Source organism: Mastigoproctus giganteus, chromosome 6 (genome assembly GCF_048544385.1).
Source record: "Mastigoproctus giganteus isolate SK-2022 chromosome 6, ASM4854438v1, whole genome shotgun sequence".
Taxonomy (NCBI): Eukaryota; Metazoa; Arthropoda; class Arachnida; order Uropygi; family Thelyphonidae; genus Mastigoproctus; species Mastigoproctus giganteus.
Window position 1 is genome coordinate 141,071,206 of NC_143580.1, and position 13,892 is coordinate 141,085,097.

Genomic DNA, 13,892 nt, shown 5'->3' on the forward strand with positions numbered 1-13,892 from the left:
CCCCCGGGTTACGTTCCTGAGAAATGCCGCGAATACCGAAAATGCGAATACTGAGTTATGGCTCCCATAGTAATAAAGGGGTTCCGTTCCAAAGTATGAAATATATAAGAAAAACTAGTCTAAAATTTTGTCTATGTATGTATTATATGTACCTTCATAATATGACTATGTACATAGACAGTACATAGTGAAATGCAAGCATATGGCATCGAAATGAAAATAAGAAACAATTTAATATTAAATGTAATATTTATTAGAAATTTCAAACAAATCTTTCAAACCAGCACCTCTGCTAGTTAAAAAACTTATCCAGCCAGTGCTATCACCAGTTTCGCTAAAGTGTTGATGAAGGAGTTTTGCCTTTTCACGAATGATGAGTGAACTTAACGGAATTTTATTATGAGTTCGGTCTTCTATCCACAGATTTAAAGCTTTTTCCATTTTTTCTAATTTAACATCACGAGTTACAGAGCAAATTTTTGAAGCAATTAGTGCGTTTTCACAGACACTACGGCGGATTTTTTCTTCCGATTTTTTGATTGATCGTACCGTTGACTCATTGATTTTATAATGTTTTTCCACTGAGAAGACACTTTCGCCATTAGAAATTTTGTCTAATAACTCAATTTTATTCACTAATGTCATCACCTTCTTTGATATTTTCACATTTCCCTTGTTATTCGTAGCCATATTTTTGGACTGGTTAGAAAGAACTTGTCCACAATAAACTCACTTTCTTCCACTAACACGCTCGTAAAATCTGTTTTACACTGCAAAATGGTAGATTTATCACTTTTGTAAGCATATCAATTTATAAATTGATAAATTTATTCAATTTATAAGCATATAAATTAAAAGCAAACGACGAAACCTTCCATGACAAGCGCATAACACGTACTGAACAAGGATTAGCGAGAAACATCCACGCTCGCGATTTTGTCACCCCCCCTCACCCCCACCCACTGAGCACTGTTTTGACCGGGAAAGATAATTTTAGCCACGCCCATGTTTTTTTATGGCGGAAAATGTTCACGGCGCTTTAAAATTCACATTTTTTAGGTTTCATTTTATATTAAATCGGCGACCGCGAATATGCGATAAAGCGAATACAGATACCGCGAATAGCGGGGGTTTACTGTATTTAGTAGAATCACAACAAATGCTTCTCTTTGTTGTTATGATTCTATGAACTATTATAATATCCTTTTGATATAATGATAATTTTCTCACTCTCCTGCATCGCTATAAAGAGCTTTGATTGTATAACTAATAATATTAAAAATAATTCCATGTACAAATTATTTAAAGCTTTTGTATAAATAAAATTTACTTTTTATATCTAAAAGTGTGAAAAAGCAAAAGGGAAGCACTAACCAGGTGATCTTGGGTCACAGGTATCCATGTGAAATGACACTACTCCAGTGGGCAAATCAATAATTGTATGTTCAGATAAAAGATGAGTACCTATTTAAATGAGAATAAAATACTGCTTCAAAACATTTTGTATTAATTTGTAAAAACTGTATTAATTTTTATTTAATAATTGTTTATTTAATAATTTGTATAATTGCATTATATATGTAAAATATAAACTTCTCTGTAAAAGTTCATATTTTACACAATTCTATGAAATCTGATATGCAACAACTTAAAAATTATACTTGGTTGTGTGTTAAATATCCAGGTTATTTACAGTGGTAAATTATGCAGCTAAATTACACTTTCAACAATATGTAACTCTTTCTTTTCTTTGGTTTTTTTTTTTTTTTTTTTTGTGAAAGATATTAGTAGTAATGGCAAATGATGGAAGAAAGCAAGCTTATATAGCAAGGGTGGCCATAGAGCAACTCACAAGCTTCTGGTGCAGTTCTCATGAGGATATATTTTGATTTTTAATTATATCAAAATTTTATATATAACATTGATTAAAGTTTAAAAATAATAACTTTATTTTTTAAGTAAGCATATTTCTTGTTACAAAGTTTTTTTTTCAAAAACATAAAAAAGATACACAAATTTCTCAAAATGCTAATTCTGACAGACAGTACTTCACAGAAAATATTTACATATTTGCATTAGCATTAGTTGAGGCATATGATGCAAGAAAGCAAGCTTATACAGCATCAGCCAAAAAACAAAAAAAAAAAAAAACCCCTTCCCATTTCTCCGATCCGGATGGAAGTCTGTTCCAACAACAACAGATGGAAGTCTGTTCCAGCAATCAACTACCTGCTGGCTAAAGGCAGAGTTCCGCACATCTATTCTACAACCTCAATTTGAATCTATGCCCTCTCAGATTCTTAATCTGAGCAAGTGGAAGTATCCCATCAGCCTTCTCAAACCATTCAAGGCCTTATACACCTCGATCAGATGCCCAGTCTCCAGATGCTGCAACTTGCAGTACTTAAGCCTTTCTTTGTAAGTGCACCCCTTTGTTCCTCTCACCAATCGTGTTATCCTTCTCTGTACTCATTCTAGCAATTCTACATCCTTCTAATATAGCACTCAAGACATGGCCTGACCATTGCCTTATACAAAGGGATAATCACCTCCTTGTCTTTGCTAGCAAAATTCCTATATATCATTGACAAAACTCCATGACCTGCTCTGGCAGCCCATCTGCACTGCTCAGAGAACTTCATATCTGACTGAACAATTATCCCCAGTTCCTTTAAATTCTCCACCACCATGAGTGTAGTACCACACAGTTGGTACATTTCTCTTGGGTTACTGATACCCATATGGAGTACTTTGCATTTGTCAATGTTAAAATTCAGCTGACACTTTTCAGTCCATCTGCCTAACTTTTCTAGATCCTGTTGCAGTAGCATACTGTCCTTACTGTCATTAACAACTCTGTCAACCTTTGTATCATCTGCAAACTTGGACGTTAGACCTGATATATACCTTCATCGATATCATTGATAAATACACAAAACAACAATAGGCTCAGCACTGAACTCTGGTGAACTTCGCTAATAACATTAGTCCATGGAGAGCAGTGTTCATTTATTACCACTCCCAGCCGTCTCTCACTCAACCATACCTTTATCCATTGCAGTAACTTGCCCTGAATGCCATACTACTCCAATTTGTACAGCAGACTTCCATGTGCAACAGTATCAAAAGCTTTCCTGAAATCCAAGTATACAAATATCAGTTCCATTGTGGCCACATCGTAGTATCCAATCAAATTGGTCAGACAAGACTTCCCCTTTATAAACCTATGCTGTGCCTGAACTATAACTGCTGTCTTGTCTACGTGATCCTGTATCACCTCCTTAACCAGTGACTCCATTACTTTCCCCGGAACAGAAGTTAAACTAACAGGTCTATAATTATTTGTGTCACTCTTTGAACCCTCTTTGAACCCCCTATGGGGATACATTTGCACATCTCCAGTCATTGGGAACCTCCCCTGACTCAAAGAATGCTCTCATAATTACGGCTAAGGGTTTGTTTACTCTCCTTGCTGCCTCCATTTTAATGGATAGATTTCATCTGCCCCTAGTCCATTTTTGATGTTTAACTTCAACAATTTCTCCTTCACTTTGCTCTCAGTTATTACAAAATCATTTAGCTCCCTGTTAGAGTTTGATAAACGTCTGGCATTCTCCTCCTTGAATAACTCCTCAAATGTGAATGCAGATGAAAAATACTCATTCAGTTTATCAGCTACTTGAGCAGGATCATCAATAGTAGAACCATCTATGTTAAGTGGAAATATTTGATTCATCCCCTTCCTTCTATAGTTTACATAAGTAAAGAACTCTTTGCTGTTTTGTTCTGCATCCTTTGCCAAACATATCTCGTAATCTGCCTTCGTCTGCCTAATGTCCTTTGTGACTTGATTACAGACTAGCTTATATCAGCCGTACGCTTCTCTGTCACCTGATAATTTCTATGCATCCTATGCATTTTTTCTTTTCTGCCACGAGCCTAATTAATTCATCCAACATCCATTTAGGCGGCTGAACCTTGAACAATAGTATTTCTTAGTTGGTATGAAAAGCCTAGTAGCCTCCAAGATTAAGTCCCTGAAGGCATCCCCCATTTAGAATTCATCACTGGTAACATCATAAGTTGATTCCACTGTATAGAATTTAAAAACTGTCTGAGACCACTATAGTCACCTTTACGAAAACAAAAAACCCTTCCCTTTACCGTTGATGGCAGTTACATCTTTAAAGTAAATCTCATATCAGTACACTGTGATCACTGTCACCTAGTGGTTACTTTATCTACAAATTCTTAATGCATGAATAATCATTGCTGATAATCAGATCAAAGGTATTACTCCCTATGGTTGCCTCTCAAACATGTTGCTGTAGAAAACAATCCTCCCATAAACCCACAAAAGTCTTGCTAGTGTGGAAGTAACCAACCTACAAGTTCCAGTCAATATCTAGAATCAATATCCCCCATTACAAGACATTCTGATTTAATGGCCTATTCTATTTCTCTGCACAACTGTTCATTGTACTCATCAGAGTCATTAGGCCTAAAACATACACCTACTCTCATTTTCCCTTTCCCAGTGTTTATGTCACATCAAACTGACTCAACATTGTACTGTCCACTCATGTCAACTGGATGTATTTCCTTAGATTTTATGTGTTTTTTCACTAACAGCATAACCCCTCCTCCCTTTCTACCCTGTCCGTCCTTTCTGTACACATTGTACTCCCCAAATTCAAATTCTGCACTGCTTATATCTGTGTGACACCATGACTCTGATATCCCAACAATATCTGCCTTTGATGTCTTGATCAGTACTTCAAATTCATCAATTTTATTTACTATACTTCTAGCATTAGTGTACATGCAAGTATACATGCACTTGTTCTTACTCTTATTTACCCTAACACAGCCCATGTATTTACTTGTTCCGTTATGACTACCAGCAGCTCTTGAAGTCCCCAGTAACTTGCTCTCTAAGCTGCTGCTCATTACAATAGTAGCAGTGCAAGAATCACTTTTGCCGCTGCCTGCGGCTACCATTAATCTTTTAGTCTCTATATCCCCCTCCCCAATCTAGAAGTTTTCTGACCCACCTAACACTGCCTTGATAGCATCAGCAAATATTCTTGCTTGTTTGTTTGTTTGTTATTTGGTTTTTAGGAACATTAGCAACTAAAGCCATATTGCTCCGGGGATATGCGGTGGTCATTCCCTGACCTTTCCGCATCCTCCATATTTGGTGGTCACGGGCTCGAACCCCGGTCTAATCAAGAAGCATGTGATATGCACTGCTGCTCCTGGCTACGGAGGCACCATAAATATTTTTGCACCCTTTCTATTTAAGTGTATCCCATCCCAGTAGAAGCAGTCTCTCCTGTTAGCAAGCACAACCCATGCTGAAAAAAATTTTACCCGGTGAGTCTTGCACAGTCTCTCCAGGGCCGAATTGATTGACATGGCTCTCATCATATACTCCCTCCTATCGTGTCTGCGCAGAATTGCAGACACTTTCAAATTTAACCCTAACTCACAACTTTTTTCTAGCTTTACTGGAAAAAAGTCATGAGTTACTTAACAAGTAAATCTACAGATTTACTTGTTAATCTGCAGATTTACAAATCTGCCCTACAATGTCATTAACCCTGGTCCTGTTCCACCTATCCTTTTTGCATAATATATTCCCCATCTCCCTGACAATAGCATCGCCGACAATAACCAGTTCCTGTGGGACCAGCGCATTCTGCCTTGGAGATTGCCTCTGTTGCCTGATGCACAGGAGTGAGCTCTGACATTGAGTTGGGCAGCCAAGAGCTAGATGGGCCCCTCATATTAATTTCTTTGAGGGTATTTACCCTACACCCCAAACTTTCATAGATGCCCATGAGAATCCTGAGTTGGCGCCTAATTTCTTCACAGTCTCTGCACCTAGCACATACACAAAGACATCCTCCTTGGCTAGATCATATCCTGTTCTAGATAGGTCTGCAAACATTTATTATTATTATTATTATTAGCTATATGGTGCAAGGAAAAGCCAAAAAAAAATTTCAGAATTACCCTGAGAGAGAGAGAGAGAATAAGAGTCAGAAAAGTAGTAGGGAATCACCAAGAAAGAGAAGAATGATGATATCCAGCTTAGGACCCTGGGTGTGACATTTCATGCATTGTTTTAGACTGTGATGCATTGGAGAATCAGTGGGAGAATCAATTCTGTACAGTGGGATCAACTGACGATGTTACCAACAGTAAATTCTAAGTGGGAAGCAGTCAAGGAATTAATCCTTGAATGCTTCCCATTGTTGCACTTGGATGCTACTAAAAGTTTCATACCTATTAAGAAATATTGTTCAAGGTTTAGGCCTAAATGGTTATCAAAAGAACTAATGAGACTCGTGACAGAGAAGAAAAATGCCTGGGATGCATATAATTATCAGGCGACACAGAAGCCTATGGCAGATATAAGCTAGTCTGTAATCAAGTCACAAAGGAGGCAGGTGAAGGCAGATTACGAGAAATCTTTGGCAAAGGATGCTAAGAAAAACAGCAAGAATTTCTTTACTTATATAAACTCTAAAAGGAAGGGGATGAATCTGATTGGTCCACTTGATATCGATGGTTCGAATGTTGATGATCCTGCTCAGATAGCAAACAAACTGAATGAGTATTTTGCATCTACATTCACACATGAGGAGTTATTAAGGTTTGAAAATGTCACGAGGTTATCAAATTGTAGCAGGGTGCTTAATGATTTTGTAATAACTGAGAGCAAAGTGGAGGAGAAATTGTTGAAGTTAAACATAAGAAAGGCACCTGGGGTGGATGGGATCTATCCAGTTATATTAAATGAGGGGGCGGCGGCAAAGCAACTAAGCAAACCCTTAGCCATAATTATGAGAGCATCCTTGGACTCAGGGGAGGTCTCCACAGACTGGAGATGTGCAAATGTGTCCCCAATTCACAAAGGGGGATCAAAGGGTGACACGAGTAATTACAGACCAGTTAGTTTAACTTCTGTTCCAGGTAAAATAATGGAGTCGCTGGTTAAAGATGCATTGCAGGATCATCTAGACAAGACTGCAGCAATAATTCAGACACAGCATGGGTTTGTTAAGGGAAAGTCTTGTCTGACAAATATGATTGGTTATTATGATGTGGTTAGAAAGGAACTAGGCGCCTCCGTAGCCAGGTGGGAAGGAGCAGCAGTGCGTAGCACACGCTTCTTGATTAGACCGGGGTTCGAGCCCATCACCACCAAATACGGAGGGCGCGGAAAGGTCAGGAAATGACCACCGCATATTCCCGGAGCAATATGGCCTTAGTTGCTAATGCTCCAAATAATAACAACAACAACAACAACAAGAAAGGAACTGGATGCAAAAAAATAATTTTGATATCATATACTTGGATTTCAGGAAAGCCTTTGATACTGTTGCACATTGAAGACTACTGTACAAATTGGAGTGGAATGGCATTAAGGGTAAGTTGCTACAGTGGATAAAAGGATGGTTGAGTGGGAGAAGAGAGAGGGTGGTAATCAATGGGTGCTGCTCTTTGTGGACTAATGTTAGTAGTGGAGTCCCACAGGGTTCGGTGTTGGGTCCTCTGTTGTTTTGTATATTTATCAATGATATTGATGGCTTAGTGTCGAAGTTTGCAGATGATACAAAGGTTGGCAGGGTTGTTAATGACAGTAATGGCAGTGTGCTACTGCAACAGGATCTAGATAATTTGGGCAGATGGGCTAAGAAGTGGCAACTGCAGTTTAACCTTGACAAATGTAAAGTACTACATATGGGTAGAAGTAACCCCAGAGAAATGTACCAACTCTGTGGTACTACACTTAACGTGGTAGAAAATGAAAAAGACCTGGGAGTAATTGTGCAGTCAGATATGAAGTTTACTGAGCAATGCAGACAGGCTACCAGGGCAGGTCATGGGGTTTTGTCAATGATACATAGGAATTTTACTAGCAGGGAAAAGGAGGTGATTGTCCCTCTGTATAAGGCAATGGTCAGGCCACGCCTTGAGTACTGCGTACAGGTCTGGAGGCCTCATTTTAGGAAGGATGTAGATTTGATTGAGCATGTACAGAGAAGGGCAACAAGATTGTTGAGGGGAATGAAGTGAGATCCTCTTTCCAAGAGAGGCTTAAGTTCTGCAAATTGAAGTGGCTGGAGACTAGGCACCTGTGAGGTGATCTGATTGAGGTGTATAAGGCCTTGAATGGGTTCAGCACACTGAATTGTGATGGGATCCTTCCACTTGTTCAGATTACGAACCTAAGGGGGCATAAATTCACATTAAGAAAAGACAGATATAGTATAGATGTGCGGAATGCCTTTAGCCAGCAGGTGGTTAATTGCTGGAACAAACTGCCATCTGTTGTTGTGGAAGTTGATAGGTTAAATAAATTTAAGGAGGAACTGGACAGGCATTTGGAGGGAATGGTGTGATTTTTTTTTTTTTTTTTTTTTTTTTTTGGCTGATGCTGCATAAGCTCATACACTTGCTTTCTTGCATCACATGCCACTACTACTAATTTAACTGCTATTTCTCAGCCCATCAACCCAATATTCCTAGATCTAGTTGCAGTAGCTCACCCTGATGATTGTCCTTAACCACTGTGCCAGCCATTGTATCATCTGCAAATTTAGACATTAAGCCTCATATACCTTCATCAATATCACTGATAAATATTGAAAGCAACAATGGTCCCAGCACTGAAACCTGGGGAACTCCACTAATGACATTAGTCCATGAAGAGCAGTGACCTGATAATCACTCTCTGTCTTCTTCCACTTAACTATCTCTTTATCCATAGCAGTAACTTCCCCTTAATGCCACATTGCTCCTGTTTGTACAGCAGTCTTCTATGTGCAACAGTTTCAAAAGCATTCCTGAAATTGAAGTATATGACGTGAAAATTATTTTTTGCATCCAGTTCCTTGGTCACTGCATCATAGTAACCTAACAGATTGGTTAGACATGACCACCCCTTGACAAATACATGCTGTGATTGCAATATAATTGCATGCCTGTCTATATGGTCCTGCATTACTTCTTTAACCAATGATTCTGTTATATTCCCTGGAACAGACATTAAACTAACAGGTCTGTAATTACTCATATCACCTTTTAATTCCCTATTAAAAATTGTATCTTTGTATGATTATTGTATGCCATGGGAAAAACGCTAATTACACAAAGGGTTCCTCCCACTGCATCAGTCACTTACAGAACGTCATCAACATATGCGAGGATCAAAGGATCGGCAATTTAGATGTGTCTCGGGTTATTATTATTATTATTATTATTATTAATGGCCATATGGTACAAGAAAGCCTAAGGCTTATGCTGCACCAGCCAAAAAAAAAAAAAAAATTCCCAACTTACCACCTGAGAGAGAGAGAGAGAAGTAGAAAGGAATCACCAAGAAAGAGAAGAATGATGATATCCAGCTCAGGACCCTGGGTTTGCCAAGCCCATACTCACCAGATGTGAGCCCCCGGGGTTTAGCATAGTAATAACTCCTTCGTAGTCCTTGTAGTTTTTCGTTTCAGATAAACAAGAAAAACAAGGAAGGAAAATAAAAACAAATCTAAGGCACAACAACATTGGCCATAGCTGTACTGTTATGTGACAAATTGTTGTATTGTAAAATAAAACATACTGCCCTACGACAACAATCAGTGTACCCACACACACAAAAAATGTAAAATAAATTCAATGCTAGAATAAAATCAGATGTGATGTATATCTTTATTTGGCACTGGTTTTGCTGAATATTTCATGACTATCTTTTATTTTCTACTATTTCTATAAGCGTGGCACAGTCAAAACAATACACAGACAGCCAGTCACTGTGCTGAAAAGAATGTGTTACATTTAATTAAAAAAAAAAAAAATGCTCGTTTATTAATGAAATTCATTAATTGTCTTGAAAAATGAATCTGTCTTCCAAATTTCACAGGCCCCTTTTAAGCTTGGTCATAATGCAGCTGCTTTAGCATAATTATGCCACTGAACAAAATCATTGGTTTTTCTAGAGATTTTGCCTTTCAGTTAGCTCTTCGTACACTAAAAACCCCTTGGAAGAATAGAGAAGAAGCAAAACGCCTCCTGCATTTTTTTTTTCTTTAATTTCGAATTTTTGTTTAAGGGATGGCATATGCCTCTGATTTAAGTTTTCCAAAACAACAGATGGCAGTTTGTTCCAACAATCAACTACCCGCTGGCTAAAGACAAATTTCAGTACATCTAATCTACAACTGTTTTTCCTCAATTTGAGTTTATAACCCCTCAAGTTCATAAGCTGTATAAGAGAAAGAATCCCATCAGCACTGAACCTGCCTGCTCAAACTATTTAAGGCCTTATACACCTCAATCAGATCACCTCAAAGGTGCCTAGTCTCCAGATGCTGCAATTTGCAGGACTTAAGACTTTCTCAGTAAGAGCACTCCTTTGTTTTTCTAGCAAATCTACGTCCTTCCTAAAATGAGTCCTCCGGAAATGTATTCAGTATTCAAGGTGCAGCCAGGCCATTGCTTATACAAAGGGATAATCACCTCCTTATCCCTGCTAAGAAAATTCCTATATGTCATTGACAACACCCCATTACCTGCTCTGGAAGCCTGTCTACACTGATCAGAAAATTTCATATCTCACTGCACAATTAACCCAAGATTTTTTCATTCTCCACCACCCTGAGTGTATTACTACACAGTTGGTACTTTATTCTGGGGGCTACTGCTACCCATATGCAGTACTTTGAATCTGTCAAAATTAAACTTCAGTTGCCTCCTCACAGCCCATCTGCTCACCTTTTCTAGATCCTGTAGCAGTAGTCATTACTGTCATTAACAACACTGCCAAGTTTCGTATCGTCTGCAAACTTGGACATTAAGCCTGATATATCTTCATGAATATCATTGATTGATAAATATAGAAAAAATAACGGGCTCAACACTGAACCATGGGCAGTGTTCTCCCCAGGACCTATCGAATGGGGGCACACCGACAGGTGAATTTAACTGACCGCCCGGCTAAAATTTAAGCGATTTTTGCGGTACTGTATGGTACTGCTCATTGATCTCAATCAATATTAATTCGAACATAGTATGTGATCGAGGTCAATGTGACAGGAGCATGTAATTTTAAATTATGCAATTAATCTTCGCTCTGGATCGCTTAAGTCACATTTATAAATAACAGAAAATTTTATAATATTGCGAAGTATTACACTTCCACACCCGGATGGCAAAATTTTCTGGGGAGAACACTGCCTGGGGTACTCCACTAATAACATTAGTTCACGAAGAGCAGTGTCGACTAATTACCACTCTCTGTCTTCTCCCACTCAATCATCCCTTTATCCATAGCAGCAATTTGCCCTTAATGCCACACTGCTCCAATTTGTACAACAGTCTTTCACCTGCAACTGTATCAAATGCTTTCTTGAAGTCCAAGTATATGATACCAAAATTATTTTTCGCATCCAGTTCCTTTGTGACCACATCGTAGTATCCAATCATAATTGATCAGACAAGACTTCCCCTTAACAAATCCATTTTGTGTCTGAACTATAACTGTAGTCTCGTCTGGATGGTCCTGCGTTACTTCTTTAACCAGTGACTCCATCATTTTCCCTTGAACAGAAGTTAAACTAACATGTCTGTAATTACTCGTGTCACCATTTGATTCTCTTTTGTGAACTGGAGATACATATGCAATCTCCAGTCTGTGGGGACTGCCCCTGAGTACAAGGATGCTCTCATAATTATGGCTAAAGGTTTGCTTACTTTCATTGTTGCCTCCTTTAATAAGACTGGATAGATCCCATCACCTCAGGTGCCTTTCTTATGTTTAATTTCAACAATTTCTCCTCCACTTTGCTCTCAGTTATTACAAACTCATTTCACTCCCTGTTAGAGTTTAATACGCTTCTGTCCTCCCCTTCCCTACAGAATTCCTCACGTGTGAATGTAGATGCAAAATACATGTTCCGTTTGTCAGCTATCTGAACATTTAGAAGTACTTTCTATTTCTTCAGTTTTCTTTTTTTAAAAATAACAAAAGACAAACAAAAAATAAAATTTTAGATTAAACATAAAGCTTTTAAAGCAATTTAATTACTATTACCATAATTATTGATAGTCCCACTAAATAAAAAAAAATATTTCAAGGAAAAAAAAAACGTTTTTAAGCTTAATAATTTCAAATAGATATTTACAGTATACCCAGTTATAAAATATAAGTACAAATTCAGTAGCTTTCGGAACACGTGTCCCTTTGTCAACTGACAAATTTGAATACATTACAAGCAAAGTGTGGCACGTTACTCATGCGTCATTGTTGTAGCACGGACGTGTGCTGCCTTACGCCAGTGATCATCCATCAATAAAACGGTTGTCTCTAGGATGGGATGTATACGCATGCCTTTCTGGCGATTTGATACATCCTGACACTCCTGGATAGTACGGAATGTACTATCCAGGAGATCCTGAATCTCGAAGATCCTGAGAAGTTACAACATCAAATGTGTGCAATTACCCGGTAGGAACCTACGTTCACTTGTCTCCAGTGTGAAGACTCCTGTCACACCTGTCTTACGCAGCAATGTAGTGTACCGTATCACCTGTAGGGCCTGTAACAGTTGCTACGTAGGTGAGACATCGAGACGTCTCCAGGATCGCCTCACGGAACACGACAGAGCAATCCGGCTAGCCGAAACTGACCAGTCCGTGCTTGCAGAACATTTTTGGGCTACCAACCACGATCTTGACCCCAAGCGCGACTTTGAGATAGTGGACCACGCGCGACACTTTCGCCACCGCCTATGGCTAGAGTCACTAAACATAATAAACAACCCTAAGGCATTAAATCGCCAGAAAGGCATGCGTATACATCCCATCCTAGAGACAACCGTTTTATTGATGGATGATCACTGGCGTAAGGCAGCACACGTCCGTGCTACAACAATGACGCATGAGTAACGTGCCACACTTTGCTTGTAATGTATTCAAATTTGTCAGTTGACAAAGGGACACGTGTTCCGAAAGCTACTGAATTTGTACTTATATTTTATAACTGGGTATACTGTAAATATCTATTTGAAATTATTAAACTATGGACCCCAGTACTCCAGGCCCATTTGTCACTATCCGTTTTTAAGCTTATTATTTATTATTATTATGCTCTTATATTATTTCTACCTGATTAGGGGATTCCATTGGATATTGCTACAAAATACACAGGGTGATTGTTATGTTTGGTGTTACTGTTGGTCGAGGAACTCTCTGACCAGTGCTGTAATCATAAAATTAGCAGAAGGTATACTCCATTATGAATGTTACGAAAAGAAGAGAGTATACTGTGCATATCAGGCTTAGTAGGTGACGTATACCTGTGTGTGTGTGTGTGTGTGTGTGTGTGTGTGTGTGTGTGTGTGTGTGTGTGTGTGTGTGTGTGTGTGTGTGTGTGTGTGTGTTACAGTAGTTAAAAGTCCTAGGACCCACTGCTTTAGATACCATTGTTATTATAGTTATTATTTTTTTGTTATTTTAATCTAATTTAATTTTAGGTTATCTGCTTTTACCTTGCTGGCAATCTCAAATTTTTCCATGGTAATTACACTTGATAAGTCAGCACCCCTACCCATTACACTGAAAATAAACATTTGTCTATATTTCTACTATAACTAGTAGTGCCCCGGTTCCATAACTCAGTTTAATAATTTAATACTTTTTCTTGCTTGCTTAGTCATTCAGTAATGTGATTATATCCTATTATTTTTATCAATATTATATATATACATACATATATATATATATACACACACACACACACACATATTTACTTATATATATGACATATATATTGAAAATAATAAAAATATAAGTATTGCTTAAGAATCAAATTATAATAAATTTAT

General features: G+C 38.1%; 1 protein-coding gene across 1 annotated transcript in view; it reads right to left on the bottom strand.

Annotated features, from left to right (window-relative positions):
• BBS1 (Bardet-Biedl syndrome 1) overlaps positions 1-13,892 on the bottom strand; it is a 235,284-nt gene that overhangs the window by 206,653 nt on the left and 14,739 nt on the right. The window contains exon 3 of the mRNA XM_090375359.1: positions 1,375-1,464. Within this exon, the coding sequence (XP_090231485.1) occupies positions 1,375-1,464 (90 nt within the window). The remainder of the gene's footprint in view (positions 1-1,374; positions 1,465-13,892) is intronic.